Here is a 22,854-nt window from a genome sequence, read left to right on the forward strand (position 1 = left end):
AGCCTTGAGCCCAGTAGATGGAGGTGTAATGAATTACATTAATCCCTCACCCCGCACACAAACACCGAGTGACTCGCGTAGAGACAGACACCACACTGCGCAGGGAAATGAGGAATTATTCTCGGTAAATTCATCTTGAACTTACTGCTTATTAATTGAATTCATTTTGTTATAAATGAAATGACTGATAACCTACATTGATACTTTTGTGTGTTTGTGTGTTTGGTGTGTGTTAGATCGTAGTATCATTCGATATTCTGAACACCATGCTGTGCAGTGTGAAATTAAGCTCGGGCGGACCTCGCAGGCTGAATACATTGAACTGAAAAACCCGAACGACCTGGAAAAATGCGACATGAGACATGAAACGGAAAACAGAAGAAAAAAAAACAAGTCTAACAACCCTGAGTTCTCCTAACCATTCCATTTCCTTTAGCTGGGGCGACTTACTGCACAGTATTACATAACGAGAGAACTTATTCTAAGGGTGTATGGTGGTATAACTCACGCGAGCAGATCTTCACTTCATATGTAGCGAGGTTCTTGTAGTTCTCTTGCTTAATGATGCGCTTAGGTTTGAAATTAATCGATTTTGCTGCTCGAAATTAAGGCAGCCAATTATCACAGCCATAGCTGTCTTTCTCAGACATTAAAAGTTTATGCGCAAGCTTCGGTCTTGGACGTACATCAGACTATTAAGACTGACGGGAAAATAGATCGATTCCGCAAGATTTTTTGCGATTTGTGCATTATTATTATTGTGCCTCGCGCACATCAGCGCCAAGGAGCATTAGCTGATTTAAACAGACACCGACCACTTATCACGCCCACAATAATCCTACTACCAGCGCAAGCGCAGCCTGCGCAGACATATGCTGCCATTCATTTCTAGGTGAAGGTCTTGGACGTGGTAGGCAGAGAATTCGGATTAAAAAATGTACCATAAATAGTTTAGCGTACAAATGGGATGACACTGACACTTCACAGTCCCTTTACCGGGGTCTTACATTATGCATAGACTGATGGATTCGTGTCGGGTTGCGGGTTTATCGATTGGAAGACGATACGAGTTTCAATAATAACAGATCTTTTAATGCACGGCCCTGGAATAGCCAATGGTGCAGTAGGCATTTAAATATAGTGAGTAAGCCATAAGTTATAGGCTATAGTTTAAAATTTCAATCATTCATTTCGATCACGGGGGTTTACGCATCCGAGAGGGATAGTGAAATTAGGCTACATTTAGAAACGAGTTCACTTCAACATTTCTGTCTTATCAAATGATGTTAAATATCGGAATTGACTTATTAGGTTCTTTGTCGCTGCGTGAACAGATGTCTAATATTATGCAATGTGCGCACTGGAAGAACGTTCGAAAAACCTAATAGACATCAATAAAAGAAAGCTCATCGGTGTCTGTATCGAATCGGCTGTGTTAGGTAATGAGGTTTGTGTCCATTTATCAGTTACTTAGCTCTCCAAACTGAAGACGCTCAAAATCACAGCATTTTTTGGGCATGAATCACACGTTTTCTGTATTGACGGAAACTAGGAGCTATCCTGCTCTGTGGTTCTGAAAAGCTAGCGAACTGTAGCCAAAGCAGCTTAAACTGAAAACTCTCTGTAGAAAGAGCAGCGCACGTACTTTACGACCACACATACAACTGACTTCTCTTTTTTTGCACCTTGAATGCATTTCGTATGATTCATACTGTTTTTTATTTTCATTCAAGAACCCCCCCCACCCCCAAAAAAAAAAAAAAAAATCAATCAATTTATTTAAGAGGCTAAATGCCGACAAAAATTCGAATGTAATATTTACCATACACGTGTCGTTTTGGATACTAAGGGTATTTTGGCGTTTCCTTAATTTTGAAACTAAAAATGGAATATAATTTGATAGCTGTTACAATATTTTACCATAATCCACTCCATCGTTTGCAAAAAGAGTTACAAGTGATAAAGTGACCAGAATTCGGTAATTACAAGTTTGTTCATTTAATGCTGCATAGTTTGTCGTTAACATTAGTTAGGCTCTCAGTGACAAAAGTGACTGAAACATTTTAATTTCGCACCTTGGAGTTAGGTGCCGGGAATTATATATATATATATATATATATATATATATATATATATATATATATATATTGTTGAACAGATGTGCGGAATAGCGATTTGCCAAACAAACAAATAATAAAACTCATCAAGGAATTAACGAATGAACGGATAAACAAGTACGGAAGTACCAACTAATCGTGTTCTCATGGTAAACGAGCGATACGCCTTATAGATTATGCACCTGTTTTTTTAGGGAGATTGATCAATGATTCACGCTAACCAATAGAGACGCGGCTCTGCCACGGTCAGGATTCGCCCGCATGTAACAGAATGCAAGAAGCATCAGCAGGAGGAGGAGTTCTCAGCTTTTACTCCCGAGACAATTCAGAGCGAGAAGAGAAATTTCTTTACGCGAGCACGGCAAAGTGCCTAGCGCCGAGAGAGCAGGTCACTGAGACCGTTTAATGAGCTACAACTCGCCTCACATTTGTACTTCTGCTGGGTCTTAACAGTCCCAAATAATACCTCTTCTTTTCCTTCCCAGCCGTTTCGAAGAGTACTTTTGGGTGGGACTGTCATCCGTTTCATTCATTGTTTATCATCATCGTATTCGACCGCGCTCTCTCTGGAAGGAACGAGGGCGTCCACCTCGTGGATCTCTGCGCGAGGAGCTGAAACGGCGCCAGGCTGTGCGAGTCACGGAGCTGCCCTGAGACGCGGGCGCCCATGGAGGGAGACGTTATGGACAAACTGGAAGACACGTCTTCAGTCTACGAGTTCGATCCGTTCACTGGCAATATCCCGGCCACCAAAGTAGAAATAACGGTCTCCTGCAGGTAAGCAAAAGGCGGCGACCCGGGTCCACTTACTGATGGATTACGGATCGATTGCCCTGTGTTACGTGGACCGGATTCACAGTATCCCACAATATGTTTGTATTGATTACAGATCAAACCTAACTAGACTATAAGACGCACTTAAATAACTAATTACACATCTATTTGAGTAAATACGACGTGTTGTCATGCGACCGTCATGTCGCAAAACTGGTCTGGTGTTTAATTCCACGCGGAGATTTAGAAGTTGAACTGATTGGATTTGGGTGGGGACGAGGGCGCTTGTTTTCTAAATCCTTGTCACAATATGCATTCTATAGGTGATGAGATATGGCACACAAAGGTCTTCTCTTATGAGACAGCGTGTTGATTTCATTTAGTCTTTTTATAGGCATTACACTCCACCTTGGTTTTGAATTACAAACTGAATTGGTTTCCTTTTCTCAAGGTACATGTAGTCTAGAAAATGGACGTTATTTATAAAATTTTGTTTTGGTTGGGCTCACATTTACAAGAGCGTGAAAAACGCGCATTTTCTAATTTTTTTTAAGCATCAGTGCTCCCTGGCGAGCATGTGGTTGTTCGTGTATCAGCGCGCGATAAAGGCGACTTCATTATATCCGTTTTGTGCGCGCGTATGACGAAGTCGGATTTCTATTGACGTTTGCCTGTTGTGTTGTCGAAGTATAAAATTAAGATAAACGTGTAAATAAGTCTGGCGCATAATTATACGCGTGGAGGTATGTGGAAACTAAAGTAAGAGCTTGCGGTGAACGTTTTCCCAGGGCAGGGCTCACCATCTGTCTCAATGAGCCAATTCTTAGGCGGTGGCATTCCAGAACGCCTGGGGCGTTAATGCATAATTAATGCTACAGTTAATGCAATAGTTTTTAACCAGGCCTCTGTTTCTGTATGGCCGTCATCATATATAAGTGTAGCTACTAGAATTTTTTTTTGTTTTTGTTTTTTAATTTTATTGGCATATTTGCACATGCGCAATTGTGTTATTTCCCGAATTGCGGGGCTATATTGTACAGTCAAGTGCGCCAACAGTGAAAGAAAGAAATCACTAGGATAAAAACATTTTTTCGAAGATACGCGTATAATGCCGCATAACTGCATGTAAACATAACTCCCTTATGAGACACTTGTAATGCGTTATAAATGTGGCTGTAACCAGCTGTACGAGCCCATGGGTAATTAACGCAGGGCTTAATGTAATAAGGCTGCTGGGGATGCAAGGGCAATCCTTAGCAGCCTACTTTTCCAGAGGACTGTCTCAATAGAAAATTGTGTGTTTAATTTTTGTGTTGTTAATCCCCCCCCCTCTCTCTCCCCCCCCCCCCCCCCTCCATGGGAATTTTCACCATTGAGGAATATTATGAAAAGTTTGCCTAATTTTTAAAGGAACAATTACTGACACTCACTCTCAATGCAAGATATAGTGATCACTTCTCAGATCAGTGGAGCGTTTGAATCCTTTAAGCCTTTATAGCTGCTTAAGAGCTCAGGAACACAATAAAGCACATTAAACCCTCCTCTCTGTTATACTGTTGTGCCTGCTAGACTGTTAAAGGAGTTTTTCTTAACTCTGTTTTTCCAGACAGCGAGGCCATTATCAATTACTCTTCGGCCCCAGAAGCTGTTCCCTCTCATTTCGAATGAGCTGCGGGGTAATCTGGGGCTGCCCAACCCTGTTCCTGGAGATCACCCGTCCTGTAGGCATTCAGTCAAACCCGAACGAGGCGTACCTTGTCCAACAGCTAGAGATCTGCGTTGAGCTGCTAATTAGTAGAATCAGGCGTGCCAAATTGGGGTTGAAATGAAGATGAACAGGACAGCAGATCTCCAGGAACTGGGTTTGGCAGCCCTAGTGTAATCTCTTTGCCAAGCTCCAGTCCAGACATTTTGAACAAATACCGTTCCGATTTCCAAACTTCCATTTCTTTTGAAGGCTCTTGAGAAAGTTGTACCTGATCCCCCCCCCCTCACCTCCTAACTTCTACGAGCTCCAATGAGCTCCCCGATAATCCCGGTCAGGCTTCAGATTCCTCCTCAGCACTGATGCAGCTTTTGCTGAAAGTGGCCGAGTCCCTGCTCATGAATGCGGAAGCTTGGCGGTGCTCTGTCCCGGTATTACATCCCCCTCAGTGCAGCCTTCGACACCGCTGATCATGACCGCCTTACATGCTGGGTTAAGGGTTAGCGGACGGGCTAACGCTTTAACCTGGGCAGGGCCTTGCTGATCCGACAGACAGCTCTGAATGGGCTTATCCACTGTCTCTCGAGAGTTAAATCCCGGATGTCAAACAGCTTCTTAGGATTAAATGGAGATAAGACTCGAGCGCCTTATTAGCGCTCAGAGAGAAAGAGAAGACTGAGAGCTGGCTAAATCTCTCAGATCTGCCCAGCGCATCTCAAGCACGATATTTAGGGCTGATTTTGACTCTGATCTGAAATTTGTGTTGGACCTTTACAATGTTACTGAGATAGCTTTTGCTTTTTTTCTTTTTTTTTTTTTTACCATTTGAGAAACGTAGCCAACACGAGACCTCTATCATCTGTTCCCGCTGCAGAGAAATGAACGCAGGCCTTTGTTGCAAGCAGACTAGTTTACTGTAAAGATCTCCCTAAAAAAAGATCGGTTGAGTTGCTCCAGGTGATTCAGAACTCCACTGCCTGCTCATTAACAGGTGTGAAGAAACACCCGCACATCACCTGTTCCACCTTCTCTGCGCTGACTACCTGTGTCTTTTAGAATTCATTTTAAAGTTCTGCTATTGGTTTGAAAGCCCTTTGATGGTTCAGCACCTATGTAGAGTACATTAATGACTGCTTCAGCTGTCTGCTCTGCAAACAGTGAGTCATTTATTACTTCTCATTCCTCCCGGTGAATTTAAATGCGGAGCTTCCTGTTCCTGTGCACCAGAGTTATGGAACTCCTCACCATAACAATAAGGGGATGTCAATCCCTGAGTAGTTCTTTTTTTTTTTCCTGTAAATTTGGTGGCCAACGTGGGGCTGAGCCCATCCAATTCTCACCTCACGCTGGAACGGCCAATCGTCTCCAAGCACAGCCACGTACATGGCCCCCCCCCCCGCTGATTCAGGAGAGTGCAGACGTCCGCTCTTTTCTGCTGAAACATGTGGTGCCACCAGCTGCTTCTTCTCACACTGCGCACCACAGCTAAGCCCAAGCTGAGACGAGGACCACAGTGGCTCTCCCTGCAGTCTGCGCGTCCCCCAATTGACCAGCAGGGGTCGCTAGATAGCGGTACTTGTTGAACCCTATCTGAAGGAACCGTCTCGCTCCCTGGGTGATGCAATCAGCGACTGCACATCGCTCTGGAGCTCCTGGCCACGGTCGGCACAGTCAAGATTCGGTCCGAGTCCATGAGAGTCATCCATGCGTTTTCTGATTTTAAGGCTTTTACAGTACTGCGAATCACTGCATGCATTGTATAATTTCATGCAGATTACTTATTATTATTATTATTATCATTATTATATTAGTATTATTCTTCTTATTATTGTTGTCTAAATCTTTGCTATGATAGATCACAAGAAGAAAGAGTATAAACTATTACAGCTCTGCTTGTTTCTAAGTGCAGTAGTTAACTGCAGGTGATATGGAATGCATTGTAACAGAGAAATATTTAATTAATGGTAAAGGATGTAAGGCATATTTCAGAGGTTGAAACACATGGCATACAAACTCGGGGAATAAGATAGAGAGACTGTGTGTCCTCACGTCCTGATCGAGCTTCATGACAGTTTCGCACCTTCTTGGTATGCTGTCCGACCAGGTCTGGAGGAGTTCCCGCTGAATAATTCATCATTGTGTGGAATTACTGCAGCCTGGCCTTCCAGCGCATGCTGGTCGCGCTGCTCATAAACCTTGGTGCCAATTTGGCAGACTCTGGGAAGACTGTCAAGAGGGTTTAAGTCATGTGACCGTGATGGCCAGCTCATAACCTCAATTACTCGCCTCCGCAAATGCCAATCATATGCTGTTGGCACAGTGCTAGTTGATGACATCCAATTATTTTATATTTCCAAAGGAAAAAAAAAAAACTTTATTGGCTAATCGCAGGAACGGCCCCCTGATCACGGCACGCTCGGGATGTGAAGCGCGGTTTTCCCTCTTTCCGCTTTATCTTCAGTTTCTTTTCCGCTGCCTTTGTGTCCATAATTCCTGTAATAATACATGATCCCTGTCTGCTGGGGAAATGACTCGAGCTTGTTTGGCACGCCATGACAGAATGTCTAGAGCTGGCCCTGTCAGGTGTGGTCTTTTGGGAAGAAGGTGGAAAGCTGTGTTTAGGTGTAAATAATGTTTGACTCTAAAAGTTCCTGGCTGGGCTATTTTAAGGCGACGTGCCAGTTTTGTAAAAAAATGTGTAGTTAGGAGATGCAATAAATAACACTGGAGATATTTTACATTTTCTTTAATTATATATGGCCATTTGGATAGCATACCATTAACTGGAGCAACTTGCATTGATTTTCTTCCTGTGTCTTTCTTTAAAAACCGTTTGTTTTGCTACAGCCATTCCGAAACCTGTTGGAAGTTTTCACTGACTTAAAGAGATTAAAATGAAGGGACCTCTGATCCACACATTTATATTATGGTTAAGCGCTGCTTCATATTTCATGGCAGTTATATTAATGTCCCATATAGGGAGACCTCCAAGAGCAAATTCACCTTTTTCAGCTCGGTCCCCTTCAAGGGCCGTTAGTGATGAAGAGAAAATAGCGTTCCAGCCGGGGGCTGCAGCCAATCGCGGGCGGGCGTGAGAAATCCTATTTTCCGCGGCCGTTCGCTCCAGACCGGTTGGCTCAGATCCCTCTCCGGCTGAAAGATGCAGAAGGTGCTAATAAGTGAGATCACTCAGGCCGTAACGAATGGTTATATAATGAGCGCTTCTCCGGTTTAAGTGATTAGGACAAAGTTGTGTGCAAAGTGTACGCTTTGAATTTATCAGAATGTGTGAGTTCCTCAGCTGAAGCTGCCACTTAAGGATAAACTGCACGCACACCACACACACATGCGCACAAACATGCGCTCAAACAAAGGCACACACACCACACGCAAACGCATTCACGCTCAAACAGGAGTGTGTGAGTGCGCCTGTGCGTTTGTGTGTGTGTGTGTGTGTGTGTTTGTGTGTGAGTGTGTGTTTGTGTGAGTGTGATCATGTGTGTCAGCATTATTGTTGTGTGTGTGTGTGGGTGTGTGTGTGTTTGTGTGAGTGTGCTCATGTGTGACAGCATTATTGTTGTGTGTGTGTGTGTTTGTGTGAGTGTGCTCATGTGTGACAGCATTATTGTTGTGTGTGTGTGTGTGTGTGTTTGTGTGAGTGTGTGTTTGTATGAGTGAGTGTGATCACGTGTGTCAGCATTGTTGTTGTTGTGTGTGTGTTATTGTCAGCATTAGTGTAGTGAGAGCAGTGTGGTTTCCAGTGCAAGCTGTTGGCCAATGATCAGCCTTGCTGTGATTTCGGGCGTGTTCTGCTTGGCTGATCGTATTAGGGTCCAACACCTCTCGCCGTTAGGCGACTGCAAATCACTGAGGGGTCTGCTTGATTTATGGAAATATAATTATACTGATGGTGCTCCAGTGCAATCCTTTGCAGAAAAGATGACTTTTAGTTGTGTGTGTGGGAGTCTGTTTATGCACATGCAACATATGGCGTATGGGGTGGAGTTTTTTATACAGTGAGTCTATAAAGAGATTTTCATTTTTTGTGATTGCTGTAATGTGTAATGTGCGTTTGTGTGTGTGTGCGCGTTCACATGTATATGTCTGTATGCGAGCGCGTGCATGAGTGCATGTCTGTGTGTGCATGCAAATGTGTGCGTGCGTGTGTGTGTGTGTGAGGGAGAGAGAGAGAGTATGTTTATCTTGAGCTCAAAGTGTTTTGAGTGGTCTTATCTCTCCATCATGTAAACTCATAATATTGCACATCCTGGGTGTCCATATCAATAACAGAGCTTATATTTCACCCAGTCTGAGTCCTTGAACTGTGCTTGTTTTACCTGGAGAAACCAGGTGTAGCGATCCGCTCCCACTGAGACCCAATCCAAACTCCCTGCACTCCCTCAAAAGAAGAAAAAAAACAAATCCACAGGGGCCCCACTTACAGGTAGAGATGAGTGGTTTGGCTGCGGGAGGGTTTCAAAATTTGTCCCGGTTGTACAGACGAACTTGTCGAATTCAGCATCAGTAACTCCCTGTCTTAGTGGAACGAGGGAGTGCCGTTTCTGGGTACATTCAGATCAGAGTGATGATGTCACAGTATCCCTGTTTTAATGGAACGAGGGAGTGCCGTTTCTGGGTACATTCAGATCAGAGTGATGATGTCACAGTACCCCTGTCTAAATGGAACGAGGGAGTGCCGTTTCTGGGTACATTCAGATCAGAGTGATGATGTCACAGTACCCCTGTCTAAATGGAACGAGGGAGTGCCGTTTCTGGGTACATTCAGATCAGAGTGATGATGTCACAGATTCACACATCCTCTCGGCTCCTTGGCCTCAGAGGCCTAGTGGTTTCCGTGCTTGTGTGTGGTGGAGAGGTGCTTCACGCTAATGGCTCCTGACCTGTGCACAGCTGCGGGAGTCTCCCTCCCGTTCGCTCTGGGGTGACTGAACGAGACTCCTTTAATCTGTCGGTAAAAGCACTGCAGCTTCGTGCTCAAGACTGCTTTTCTCTGCTCGAAGAGTCTGAGTCACTGCTTAGGAGGCCAAGGCTGAAGATGTGGGTCGTCGCTTGCATTGTGCCTGTGGAAGGCCACCATTCGGGCTCTGCTTTCCTTTACTTCAGTGCATTGTGCCTTTGGCATGCCGCCATTTTGGCACTGCAGTCCTTTTTGTAGGTGCATCGTGGCTTTTGGAGTCCACCATTCTGGCTCTAATTCCCTTTACATCGATGCATTGTGCCTGTGGGAGGCCGCCATTCCGGCTCTGCTTTCCTTTAGTCCTTTACCCGCTCGGATGCTCTCCTCTTTACCCCTTGCAGAGGTCAGACATCTTGCTGGACCGGGGGAGTCCAGTGAAAGTCTTCTGAGGCAAGAACTGCTTTAATAATGCAAACGTTTTACAAGAGCCTCAGAAGGAGAGAGAGAGGGAGGGAGGGGGAGGGAGGAGAGAGGGAGGCAGGGAGGGAGGGAGGGAGGAGAGAGGGAGGGAGGCTGAGAGGGAGAGAGAGAGGAGGGAGGGAGGGAGGGAGGCTGAGAGAGGGAGAGAGAGGGAGGAGGGAGGGAGGGAGGGAGGGAGGGGAGGATAGAGGGAGAGAGGCTGAGAGAGGGAGAAAGAAAGGGAGGGAGGGAGGGGAGGAGAGAGGGAGGCAGAGAGGGAGAGAGGGAAGAGGGAGGGAGGAAATGAGAGATAGGGAGAGGAACTGAGATCAGGGCCAAAGTAAATGGAGAGTGGATGGAAGGGAGCCTGGGGAGGGCTTGGGGGGCAATGGGGGGGTGGAGGAAATCTGAGAGTGGGGTAGTAACTCAGAATTCTCAAGGGCCTCAAAGCTGAAATGTGACGGTGGTTTTACTGAAGGGGCCCTGGGGTGGGCCTTGGGGTGTGGCCCCTGGGGTGGGCCCCTGGGGTGGGACTTGGGGTGTGGCCCCTGGGGTGGGCCCTGGGGTTGCTGAAGGGCCAGTGATTCACTGTGCGTGTCCATGGGATTAATTTTCATACTCTTATTGACATTTTTGAAGAAATTATTTTGGTCTCTGATCAGATATGAATATTGAATGATAATTGTATTAGAAAAAAAAAAAAAAAAAAACCTGACCCTAAAAAGACTGAAAGGGTTCCTGTAACAGGGAAACGCATTTGCTCCCCTCGAGCCGATGAGGAAGGCGAGGTAAAAAAACTCTGAATCCGGCCGAATGTGCAGATGTTCGCCACACCTGGCTCCCGGCGAGAAAAGCTTTTTCACCCTTTCCCACAAGAGAGCACGGCGTTGGGGCTCGCCAAAAAAACACCCCCCAGCATGTCACCAGCGCCGCCGGGACCGTGCAAACCGCCCGCTGAAATGCCACAGTGTACCCGGGGACAAATCTGGACTTTTTTTTTTTTTGTTTGTTCCCAAAGACAATTCGATAGTCAATCGCCTGTCTCTGGTTTTGTCCCGCGGAGGACAACGGAAGCCCCATTATAGATAATTATTGTAATTTGGTGACAGTCGCTGCTCCAATCATTAATAACTCTGTCAACTGTGGTGAGTCAGTACCCAGTCAATTCTTTGTCAGGAGATGTCTCTGCTCTTTGAACGTATCATTATGCTGCTGGTGAGGGAGAGCTGGGGGGGGGGGGGGGGGTGGGGGGGGGTTCTGCTCTCCCCTGGAGAGAGCTAGAGACGAGTCTGATCTCCACATGGATCTGGATCCCACCGTGGTCATGCATAATATGCCGGTAATACCCGACTCATCTGTTGAGGTTGTACAGTAGATCCAGATCTGGGGATCCATTGAAGTAGTAGAGCACATGGGTCCACCACATTTCACATCAAAGGGTGTTAAGAACATGGATGGCTGGGGTGCTGAAAAGTTGGGAATTCTCTCTCTCTCTCTCTCTCTTTCTTTCTGTCTCTGGTTCTCTATCTCTGTCTCTCTCTTTCTCTCTCTCTTTCTCTCTCACACACACATTCCAAACTAGTAGAGAAAAATGGGAAAAAGAATTTTAAAAAAGTCTTCAGCAAGACCGTTTGGAAAGGGGGGATTTCTTTTGAAGGAAAACGGTCCTTGCTGGTTGAATGGTGCCGCATAGTGAGGTCATAATGCTCATAATCTGCACTCTGGACTTTAATTTTCGCACATGCACACACACAGAGCAAAGGTAAGGACGTCCCTCTCATCAGTACGTATCTGAGTATGGCAGGTCACAGGTTCAATTCCCGGGTGGGGCACTGTCATTGTACCCTAGAGCAAGGCACTTAACCTGCATTGCTTCAGTATATATCCAGCTGTATAAATGGATGCAATGTAAATGCTAAGTAGAATGCTGTGTAGGTCGCTCTGGATAAGAGCGTCTGCTAAACGCCTGCAATGTAATGTAGTGTAGTGTAGTGTAGTGTAATGTAATGTAGTGTAATGTAGTGTAGTGTAATGTAATGTAATGTAATGTTGTGTAGTGTAATGTAGTGTAATGTAATGTAGTGTAATGTAATGTTGTGTAGTGTAATGTAGTGTAGTGTAGTGTAATGTAGTGTAGTGTACTGTAGTGCAGTGTAGTGTAGTGTAGTGTAATGTAGTGTAATACAGTGTAATGTAATGTAATGTAGTGTACTGTAGTGTAGTGTAATGTAATGTAGTATAATGTAATGTAAGGTAATGTAATGTAATGTAGTGTAGTGTAATGTTGTGTAATGTAGTGTAGTGTAATACAGTGTAATGTAGTGTAATGTAATGTAGTGTAATGTAATGTTGTGTAATGTAGTGTAATGTAATGTGTAATGTTGTGTAGTGTAGTGTAATGTAATGTAGTGTAATGCAGTGTAATGCAGTGTAATGTAGTGTAATGCAGTGTAGTGTAGTGTAGTGTAGTGTAGTGTAGTGTAGTGTAGTGTAGTGTAATGTAGTGTAATCTGCGGAGCTTCATGCTCTGTAGCCGCGCGTAGGGCCCGCCGCACGGTCGCTGCAGCCTAATCCCAGCGGCCCGGGGGGGGGGGGATTGATATTCCGGGTCTGCTCTCTTGACTTACGCCTCATAATTGCGGTGTTTGCCGAAGCCGGCCGGTGTCAATCACAGGGCTCTGCGCAGATTGGAGTTCGATCCGCGTGCCCAGCGCAGGCTGAAGCTCTGGGAACGCCGGAGCTTAGGAGCTGTAAATATTTGAGCAGTTTCTCTCCCGCTGCGTTTTCTGCGTCTGCCTGGCCACGCCGAGTTCCACTCTCCTCAGCTCTCGCATCGAGTCCGCCCTTCAGGCTGCTCCCAATTACGGCAATTATGATTCTGAATTTATTATTCTGATTTAGTTTGCTTGTGCACTTGTGAATCACTTGCAATAAATCACTGGGACTGAAGGGGGCAGTGTGATAATTAGGCTTGGGTAAATCAGTCAGAGACCTGCTTTGCGTAATTTGGGAATAAATGGACGTTCTCGCCCTCCTGTATTCAGAGCGCACGGCCACCCCCCAGGATCAGATTAAACGGTCTGGGAGCAAACTGCCCTGACGCACGTCCTCATTGGCTCCCGCGAGCTCCTTACAGAACGCAGTCACCTTCTGACCTATCAGCCGCGTCGTAGTTATGGACCATGTGACTCTCGGGGAAAGGTCCACGTCCTTTTTTCCTGTGTTTATCTTCCTCACTTTACTGCTTTTTTATGTGAGTGATTCTGTAATCAGGGTCTCCACACGCCTGTGGCACCGCCATCAGCGGGGCGGGTGGGGTAGTTACAGGAGCAGCAGGGGGGATAGTTACAGGAGCAGGGGGGGTAGTTGCAGCAGCAGCATCAGCAGGGGGGTAGTTTCTGCAGCAGTAGCGCGGGGTGTGGGGGGTTTGGTTTAGAGTGGGTTGTTTCAGTATCGGGGGGTGGGGGGGAGTGTCTTGCTGTGGAATTACACCCGCTGTCTCCAGCTGTGGGGCAGAGAGAGAGAGAGCAGAGAGCCATTTTAATTCAGTTTGAGCGGACCGGGGCAATATCGCCGGCCTGCTGTCCGTCCAGCCGTGCTCGTTCCAGCTTAATTCAGCGCGGCCTTCTCCAGTTAACTGCCTCCTCAAGCCGCCTGATGGAAAACAACTGGAGCATAATTTATCCCAGCGCAGCCAAAACAAAGGATATTAGTTTTTCTGAGCGCCGTAGGGATTCAGACAGGCCTTATGAGGCGTGAGGTGACATCACGCAGAGGCATGTGCTGAGCGGCGTGTGAACCTTGAACACCGACGTTAAGAATGCATAACATTCCAACGTATGGATCTGCCACCCAGAACTGCAGCACTTCAGAGCCCTGCTTCCCCTGAGACCACACTTTGAACATGAATTCTGTTTTATCGCACGTGCTTCAAAAGGATTCAATTTATGGTGAAGCAGTTTATTGTGATGCACATCCTGGCTGTATTGTTGGGTGGGGGGGAAGATGCTGATGCTGTTGGCTTTGAGAGTGTGAAGCACAAGTGTGATGGCAGAGTACTGCTGGCGTCTCTGTTTCCACTGTGGGAAGCATAGCCGATTGCACAGAGAGAGAGGGTGTGAGAGTGGGTGTGTGTGTGAGAGTGTGAGTGTCTTTACGTGTGTGTATGTGTGTGTTTGTATGTGTGCGTGAATGTCCGTAAGTGTGTGTGTGTGTGTTGTGTGTTTGTAAGCGTGTGTATGTGTTTGTATGTGTGCGATAGTGTTTGTAAGTGTGTGTGTGTGTTTGTATGTGTGTGTGTGTGTGTTTGTAAGTGTGTGTGTGTCTGTGTATGTGTGCGTGAGTGTGTGTGTGTGTGTGTGTGTGTGTATGTGTGCGTGAGTATGTGAGTGTGTGTTTGTGAGTATGTGAGTGTGTGTTTGTGAGTATGTGAGTGTGTGTGTGTGGGGTGGGGGGCTGGGGATGGGTGCAGTCCTGACGGAGGGGGGTACTGGGAGAGGCCTGCACACATCTGCCAGTCACATCTAAATTTGGGCAGGCAGACAGGGTGATGGACAGTGTCAGGGACATGTCTCGCCATGCAGAAGGAATTTGTCCGGAGGCGGGGGGGGGGTGGAGGTTCCGGAAACGGGGCCAGAGACCGACGCGCGTCTTTACCTCTGCCGAATCTTCAGCCTTCCCGCGCACTGCTCCAGTTCTGTCCCTCCAGCCGTCCCGCGCACTGCTCCAGTTCTGTCCCTTTCTGTTTGTTCAGAGTGCCTGTCTGTGTCTAAAAAACGCCTCTCTTCCGGCTCCTGTGCAGGTGCTTCTCCCGACCTGTCGCTGGTTCGAACCTCCCGTCCGCAGGGAGCCAATTAAATCGCTGCTTCAATCAGCGGCTGGCTTAATTATTACCCACACGCGTTCAAACGCGGCTCACAGGTTAAGTGCTTAGTTTCCGTTTTTATCAGCGCGTCGTTAGCATTGTGCTGCGCGTTACATAATTTATTTGAAATTAAAAAAAAAAAATGTTTTAAATGACAACTAATCTCTAATCCCCATAATTATTATAAAATGATTTAATGGAGCCTTGTTTCTTTACAAAAAGGCACTGCATTAGATGAATAAGGAGTGGATGCCTCCCTCTTAAATGTGATTGGTACGTGCTGCATTTTGATATTTGTGAGGAAACGGTCCTGGTTCAGGATGTTTGTCAGTTTGAATGTAAAGGTTCAGGGCCACCTGCTCCCCGGTCCCTGACTTTGTGTTTGACATGTTTACAGTGTGGCTACTCTGTGTTCACACCTGTGTGTGTTCACACCTGTTCACACCTGGAGAGCTTGTGTGGCTTCTGCTCTGATACTGTGATACGATAGCGGGTCCTGTTTATTATAAGGGACCGTGGTCACAATGCAGGAGATGGTGTGTACAGAACCACTGGGCATAGAGGCTGGTGTGCGCTCTGTGAGGTCATAATGTAAGGACGATTCTGATTAGTTGGAGGGCCTGAAGAAGTCTGATTGGTACTGAATGCAGTGATGGGCAGGACCACAGAGGAGGCACTGATGGTTCAGGGCAGAATGGGCTAACAGACCGTGCTGGGTACGCGTGAGTGGGCTGGCTCCAGCGCTGCGATCACAGCAAGCGCTGCAGGCCTTCAGACGGCTCTTTAAAAACGGCAGCACCAGCACCGGCGCTGCTCTGTCTGGTCTGAACTAGAACGTGTGTCATGTGATACATGCCTGGGTGAGCTGATTGGTTCCTGAGGTTGGAGGTGAGAGGATAATGAGAGAAGAAGAGAGAGATGGAGAGGGAGAGAAAGAAATAGAGAGGGTGATGAGGGAGAGGGAGACCGAGAGGGAGACAGAAATAGAGAGGGTGATGATGGAGAGGGAGAGAAAGAAGGATGAAGAGGGATAGAGAAATAGAGAGGGTGATATGGGAGAGAGAAAGAAAGATGGAGAGGGAGAGAAAAATAGATAGGGTGATGAGAGAGGGAGAGAAAGAGAGAGATTGAGAGAGAGGGAGAAAGTAGTAGAGAGGGAGAGAGGGGGAGAGCATGAGCGAGGAATGGAGAGAGAGGGAGAGCGAGAGAGCGAGAGAGATGGAGAGTGAGAGGAAGAGAGGGAGAGAGAAAGAGGGAGAGGGAGAGCGAGAGAGGGAAGGAGAGTGGAAGTGACAGTGTGATGTGAGGGGAAGAGGAGGCAGATCAGAGGGAGAGGGAGAGTGAGGAGGGAAAGAGAAAGAGAGGGAGAGGGAGAGAGAGGAGGGAAAGAGGGAGAGAGGGAGAGTGAGGAGGGAAAGAGGGAGAGAGGGAGAGAGAGGAGGGAGAGAGGGAGAGAGAGAGAGTAATGAGGGAGAGGGAGAGTGAGGAGGGGGAGAGGGGGAGAGTGAGGAGGGAACGGCTCAGTGGGTTTCTGGGAGCTCTGGGCTGTGGCGGGCTCTGCAGTTAGGCCGTTCCTGTGCATTAATTCGCGCCTGCCTCGTCCCGCCTCAGCAGGCTGCTGGCGGCTCATTTACCCGCGCGTGGGGCATCAGCGGGGTGGCCCGGCAGGCACGGAGTGGGGGGGTACGGCTCAGCGGGCACAGAGTCAGGGGGGGCACAGAGTCGGGGGGGGGCACAGAGCTGAGCTGAGCTGAACTGAGCTGGGCTGAGCTGGGCTGAGCTAGGCTGAGCTGAGCTAGGCTGAGCTGAGCTGAGCTGAGCTGGGCTGGACTGAGCTGAGCTAGGCTGAATTGAGCTGAGCTAGGCTGAACTGGGCGGAGCTGAGCTGGGCTGAGCTAGGCTGAACTGGGCTGGGCTGGGCTGAGCTGAGCTCTCGGGCTGAGCTGGGCTGAGCTGGGCTGGGCTGGGCTGGGCTGAGCTGGGCTGGGCTGAGCTGAGCTGAGCTGAACTGAGCTGGGCTGAGCTGAGCTGAGCTGGGCTGAGCTAGGCTGAACTGAGCTGGGCTGAGCTGGGCTGAACTGGGCTGAGCTAGGCTGAACTGGGCTGAGCTGAGCTGGGCTGAGCTGAGCTGAGCTGAGCTGAGCTGGGCTGAGCTAGGCTGAACTGAGCTGGGCTGAGCTGGGCTGAACTGGGCTGAGCTAGGCTGAACTGGGCTGAGCTGGGCTGAACTGGGCTGGGCTGAGCTGAGCTGAGCTGGGCTGAGCTGAGCTGAGCTAGGCTGAACTGAGCTGAGCTAGGCTGAACTGGGCTGGGCTGGGCTGAGCTGAGCTGGGCTAGGCTGAGCTGGGCTGGGCTGGGCTGAGCTGAGCTGGGCTGAGCTGAGCTGAGCTAGGCTGAGCTCTCGGGCTGAGCTGGGCTGAACTGGGCTGAGCTGAGCTGAGCTGAGCTGGGCTGAGCTGAGCTGAGCTAGGCTGAACTGAGCTGAGCTAGGCTGAACTGGGCTGGGCTGAGCTGGGCTGTGTAATTAAACAGGTCAGCAGAGGGAAAGAACATCCCCCACCAGCTTGAGGTGGGGGGGTCTAGGGGCTCTACAGCTGGTCCTTCTATGCAACAGGTGGCAGTCTTGAGAACTCCAGAACACGTGTATGGAAAATGTGCTGTAGACTTTTGTAAATTAGTGATTGTCATAAGTCAAAAGTGATGAGAATAATGTTTTTTTTTTTTTAAACAGTGCGCCTGAACTCGGATATTAGTTCTGTACTGTACCTTTAAAAAATCAATTGCTTAAGGATTACTATGCAGAAAGAAGGCAGGATTGACCAACCCGCTGACAGAAATGCATTTGAGCGGGAAAGTGGTCGACATGGTGATTAGCTAAGAGGTACCAAGACAACCGAGCCGCTTTACTGCGTGGAGCAGAACTTTAGCCGTTAATCTCTAGAATAATTGCAACGGTAAAGGCCAGATTTTTAGAGCTTGCTGAAATTTCCGGTTGTTTAGTTTTTAACTATAGTATCATTCTGGGGAAGAAAAGGCCTAATTTCTGCTGGACTGAATAAAAAATGACACCTTTTATTTCACTCTTTTTTTTCAAAATGGCTGCCAGGGTTGTGCTGAAATTGCTTATACTTTTCACATAGGTGTTATACTCTACCCTAGGCAGCTAACTCAACCTGAAAACCTCGGTTGTTCGCTTTGTACAGTCAGTCCGCATGAACAAGACCATATACCAAGGAAATAAACATCATTCTACGATGGGTAGACAGGCACTGCTGTACCCATTGTAGCTTCTTAATCAATCTTAGTTTCAACATGCACATTCTAATGCCTGTTTTAAAGCCGATGCCTACGATAGCTTGCTCCGCACGCGGCAAAGCCAAGGCCCGTCCCTGGCAGCTAATTAAAACGTCAGTGTCAAATGGTTTGGAATGTACAAGCCAGCCTGTCCTTCCTTCGATCAGAGTGCCCAGCCAACGCAGCGAGAGCAGCCGACCGAAATAGCCTCGGAGAGGGAATGCGTCTGAGGTACACGAGTGTGGGCGCAGTCTCCCAAACAAACCGTGAAGGTGTTATATTCAGATGAAGGCTGCGTGTGTGTGCACTGCTCCGCGCGTTCTGCTAATGACGTTCACACGCTTGTGCTGCACATTCAGCCTGGCACAGAGTTCCGTAGAGGACTGGCATGAACGTGAACCACAGCGTAAAGGTATTTACTTACAATCAGTTCTGTCCAGCCGGATGTTTTACGGAAGCAGGTGTTCACAGGGACAACTGTAGTGCCCCAAGCTGGGAATTGAACCCGCAATCTTTTGCGTTACAAGCCCATTTCCCAAACCGCCATGCAGCAGTGCTGCCCATGAAAAGCTTATTGTACAAATCAATTTGCATTTCGAGCAGAGAAATAAAGGCCTAACTCTCGTACGCACATCTGTCGTCTGAAGGCCCTCTTGAGCCTGGTGTTTGAAAGGATAATTTCTGTGCTTTTAAAGATTTTTTTTTTTCTGTTTTAGTGTGTACTTTTAATTGGGCCTGACAGTTTTATGTGCAATGAAGGATATTTTGCATATTTAACAGTTTATGACAATCTGCTGCCTTACATACACTGCCTTAATAAAGTGGTATTGAGATGTCTGGGATTTGTGGTCTAGAACAAGAAAATGTGTCACGTTGCACCAAAAAGCAGTTTGTACAGCAACTTTCCAGATGAGCCAATTAATTTTACATAATTTATTTCCTATTCCGAGCATAAATATCAGCTTACATACTGTGCCAGTATTTATTTACTTACCACTGGATATTGCTCCATCTGATAATAAGAATAATTAGTTTATATGCAGCTGCACTGCCTCTGCTGTTTAGGAGGTGTTCTAACAGTATTTCCCATCCACAAGCCACCATGAAGCCAGAAAATTCAAACTTCTATAGATATTTAAAGTATTCTTTGTGGCACCCTAAAACTAAAACCCTGTTGGTGGACTGTAACTTTAAGAGAGTGTTGCATGCTGGGACACTCTGGCCTACCTTGAAATGACTGAAATCTCATCTTCATTCTTCGTGCAGTGCCACAGTGGAAGAGCTGTAGACCAGGACCCGAGTCCAGGTGCTTTCTGCCCCCAAAGCTGATCCCAGATCAGCCTACTCAGGCTAAATCCTGACCACAACCTTTACGCCAGGGCTCCCCAACCTGATCCCAGATCAGTCTACTCAGGCTAAATCCTGACCACAGCCTTTTACGCCAGAGCTGCCCAACCCTGCTCCTGGAGATATACCGTCCTGTAGGTTTTCACTCCAACCCTAATTTGGCACACCTGATTCTCCTAATTAGCTACTCGACAAGATCCCTAGCTGTTCAAAGCACAGACATGCATATTTAACTACAGGCAGGCATGCCTTAAGCTAACCTAAGCTTGTGAAGTCCCAGAAGTAAGCTTGTACTGCGCATGCTCCCAGCAAAACATTGGAATGGGGAATATCAGACTTTTGAAGGCAAAATTAAACTTCCCTGATGGTGTTTTGAAATTCGATTTAATGATACATTCAAATGTTACGATTCAGCTTGGCTTCACCGCCTGGCCCCTCCTACCCTCCCCTTGTCCTACGTACGCTCTAGCTGAATGAGGTGAGCTTTGTTAGGGTCGGAGTGAAAACCTACAGGACGGTAGATCTCTAGATGTTTAATGAGGTGAGCTTTGTTAGGGTTGGAGTGAAAACCTACAGGACGGTAGATCTCTAGTTGTTTAATGAGGTGAGCTTTGTTAGGGTTGGAGTGAAAACCTACAGGACGGTAGATCTCTAGTTGTTGAATGAGATGAGCTTTGTTAGGGTTGGAATGAAAACCTACAGGACGGTAGATCTCTAGCTGTTGAATGAGGTGTGGCTTTGTTAGGGTTGGAGTGTAGACCTCCAGGACGGTAGATCTCCAGGAACAGGGCCGGGCCTAACCCTAACCCTAACCCTGCTCTACACAAAAAGCTGTGGCTGGTCTACTGTTAGCGGTTAGCGACGGGAGTCTACCGGTACTCTGAGGACCGAAGATATTAAAACTCAGGTACTCTACTTTGCCCTCCGTGATAACGAATTAATTAGTTCAGGGCAACTGTACTATCTCAGGAATAATTGTCATGGGCAAACACATTCTCCATACCAATCTGTCCATGATGAATATTTGAGTTGACTCTGCAGAATGGCTCTCATAGGACTCTGCTATTATCGTTTTATAAATAGCAGATTCTGAAGCTTTATTATTTCTCAGAGCACCAGGATCTATTAAAATGACTGTTGCTAGGTGTGTAGGTGTGTGCACATGCATCCAGTTTGCATTGTTTTACATTTTTTTTCAAAATATGTATTATATATATATATATGTATATACATATATATACAGTATATAATGAGTCTATTGAAATGTTAAAACAAATGGCATTTTAAATTATTTATTTAATTATTATTTGGTATCTGGTAATTCTAGTCTCAGTAGAAATTTACATCGACTCTTTATGTTGAGGTAGCTAAACACAGAATCTGATAAATGACACACAATGCACATAATCCTCTTTCAAAAATATGCCCCCCCCCCCTTGATTTAAAATGGCTGACTGTGTGTTTATCAGTGCCCATTTTCAGCTGCCCCCGTTGATCCAGGAGGGCACAGGCCGGCACAGGCGGGCAGTAGCCCTGCTTGTACTGGCACAACACAGAGGAAGATCCTTCCCAGGTAGCAGGCGACTCCGGACCGGGTCTGCACCGGTTCTTGCCCGGCAGTGCTGACTTCCAACCAGAACCGGTGCAGATCCGGCCCTGAGTCACTTGCTATCTCTGTTAACATGTGGCTTAAGATGGTGGCTTCTTAAACGTGATCCGGGGGGGGGACCCCTGTGTTTGCCGGTTTATTCCTTCCGTAAGTGCAACCACTGAATATTAATGAGCTCTTAATTGTTCTTAATTAGACACTTGATGTCTGCTGATGGGTGATTTACTCACGAAAGGTCACGTCATGTCAGAAATGGCTGCGAGTGTCATGAATAAATATTTAACATTTACATCCCAGAACTTTTAATCAGTCAGATCAGCTAATGCTCTCATTGTCTGTAATGAGCTGTATGGCTAATCACTCATTTAAAAAGAGGCGACATTTAAAAAAAAAAAAAAAAATGTATTCAGTTGTGGACGGGCAGATGAAGCCACTGGGGGCTCTAACTGCTGTAATTGTGGACACCTGGATCTGGAACTAAACCGTTTGTGAACAATGTGTTCGAGTTCAATGACAAAGCAAAAGGCGATGAGCCAAACCTGCATTATTAAAAAAAGAAAAAAAGAAAAGAAATTGTTGCCCAACGTGGGGCTGGTCATGTAAAATTCCCTCCCTGATTTGTCATGTCGGATTATCTGCTGCTGCAGCTGCGTTCATGCGCGAGTCCCGCTGCCGATTTGAGAGAGTGTAGACCATCCAGGGGTTGTCTTCTGAATCACACGCTGTCGCCAGCTGCTTCTTTTCACTCCAGCTGATCTTGCGCAGGGTGGAATCGGAGGAAGACCGTTCATGTGCGGCATTAACATGCAGTCTGTGTTCGCACTGAATGACACTATCCTAACTGAACCTTCCCATACCCTGGGTGACTCTATCTACTGAACTTCCCTACTGGGGCCTTCATCCAAACTAGACACTTCCCATGACCGGTGACTCATCAACTGGACCTTCCATACCCTGGGTGACACTTATCACGAACCTTCCCTACCCAGGGACTCATGGAGTCATGCATGGCCTTATGGGGCTACCAGCCCATTCATCAAGGTGTGACAAAGCCAGCACACAAAGTGAGTCCCCAGGACCAAGTTTGAAAATAGGGGCAGGGTTGCAGGGAGTGCTGGAGCCTTTACCAGCGTGCACTGGGTGAGAGGCAGGAAAGACACCCTTTCATTCAGCTCTTTCCTGCCTCTCACCCAATGCATGCTGGGATATGCTCCAGCACTCCCTGCAACCCTGCTCCTGTTTTCAAACTTGATCCTGGGGACTCACTGTGTGTGCTGGCTTCGTCACAGCAAACACCTTGATGAATGGGCTGGTAGCCCCGCACCCCCCTGTAACCCTGACCAGGAACAAGCAGGTATAGATAATGGATGGATGGATGAATGGATGAAACGCTCTCTCCTTGGACCATGCGATGGTGAATTACCCAGAATCACACGGGAGTCCAGGCTGGTCTGCACTGGCTGAGTGAGGCTTTAGTCTGGACTGTACGGGGGTGAATATTGCCAAACCCTTTTTGATATGCATCTAAGCATATTCCTTTTTTTTTTAGCGTGCTCTGTTGTTATGTTAGGAGCATATCAGCCAGGATGAAGGCGGTAGATTTAGCTGTAGATCCAGGGTGGCAAGGACACTCGTTTGCATTCCGGGCCACCGGTGGGGTGGATTGTCTGAGAAATGCGGCCAGTCTCTCTGCTCCTGTGTGCTGGAGACGGTCTCTCTGCTCCCGTGTGCTGGAGACGGTCTCTCTGCTCCCGTGTGCTGGAGACG

The 22,854-nt window shown here is 47.1% G+C and overlaps 1 protein-coding gene across 3 annotated transcripts in view; it reads left to right on the plus strand.

Annotated features, from left to right (window-relative positions):
- The first annotated feature begins 2,373 nt into the window (after nucleotides 1–2,373).
- Nucleotides 2,374–22,854, plus strand: part of LOC135238016 (copine-5) — a 139,735-nt gene continuing 119,254 nt past the window's right edge. For 2 of the 3 annotated variants that reach the window (XM_064305643.1, XM_064305645.1), the window contains exon 1: nucleotides 2,397–2,894. In XM_064305643.1, coding sequence (XP_064161713.1) covers nucleotides 2,785–2,894 — 110 coding nt within the window. In that variant the 5' untranslated portion in view covers nucleotides 2,397–2,784. Of the gene's footprint in view, nucleotides 2,895–22,854 lie in introns of all 3 variants that reach the window. The other variant, XM_064305644.1, reaches the window with a different exon arrangement.

The sequence above is a fragment of the Anguilla rostrata genome, chromosome 13 (genome assembly GCF_018555375.3).
Source record: "Anguilla rostrata isolate EN2019 chromosome 13, ASM1855537v3, whole genome shotgun sequence".
Classification (NCBI taxonomy): Eukaryota; Metazoa; Chordata; class Actinopteri; order Anguilliformes; family Anguillidae; genus Anguilla; species Anguilla rostrata.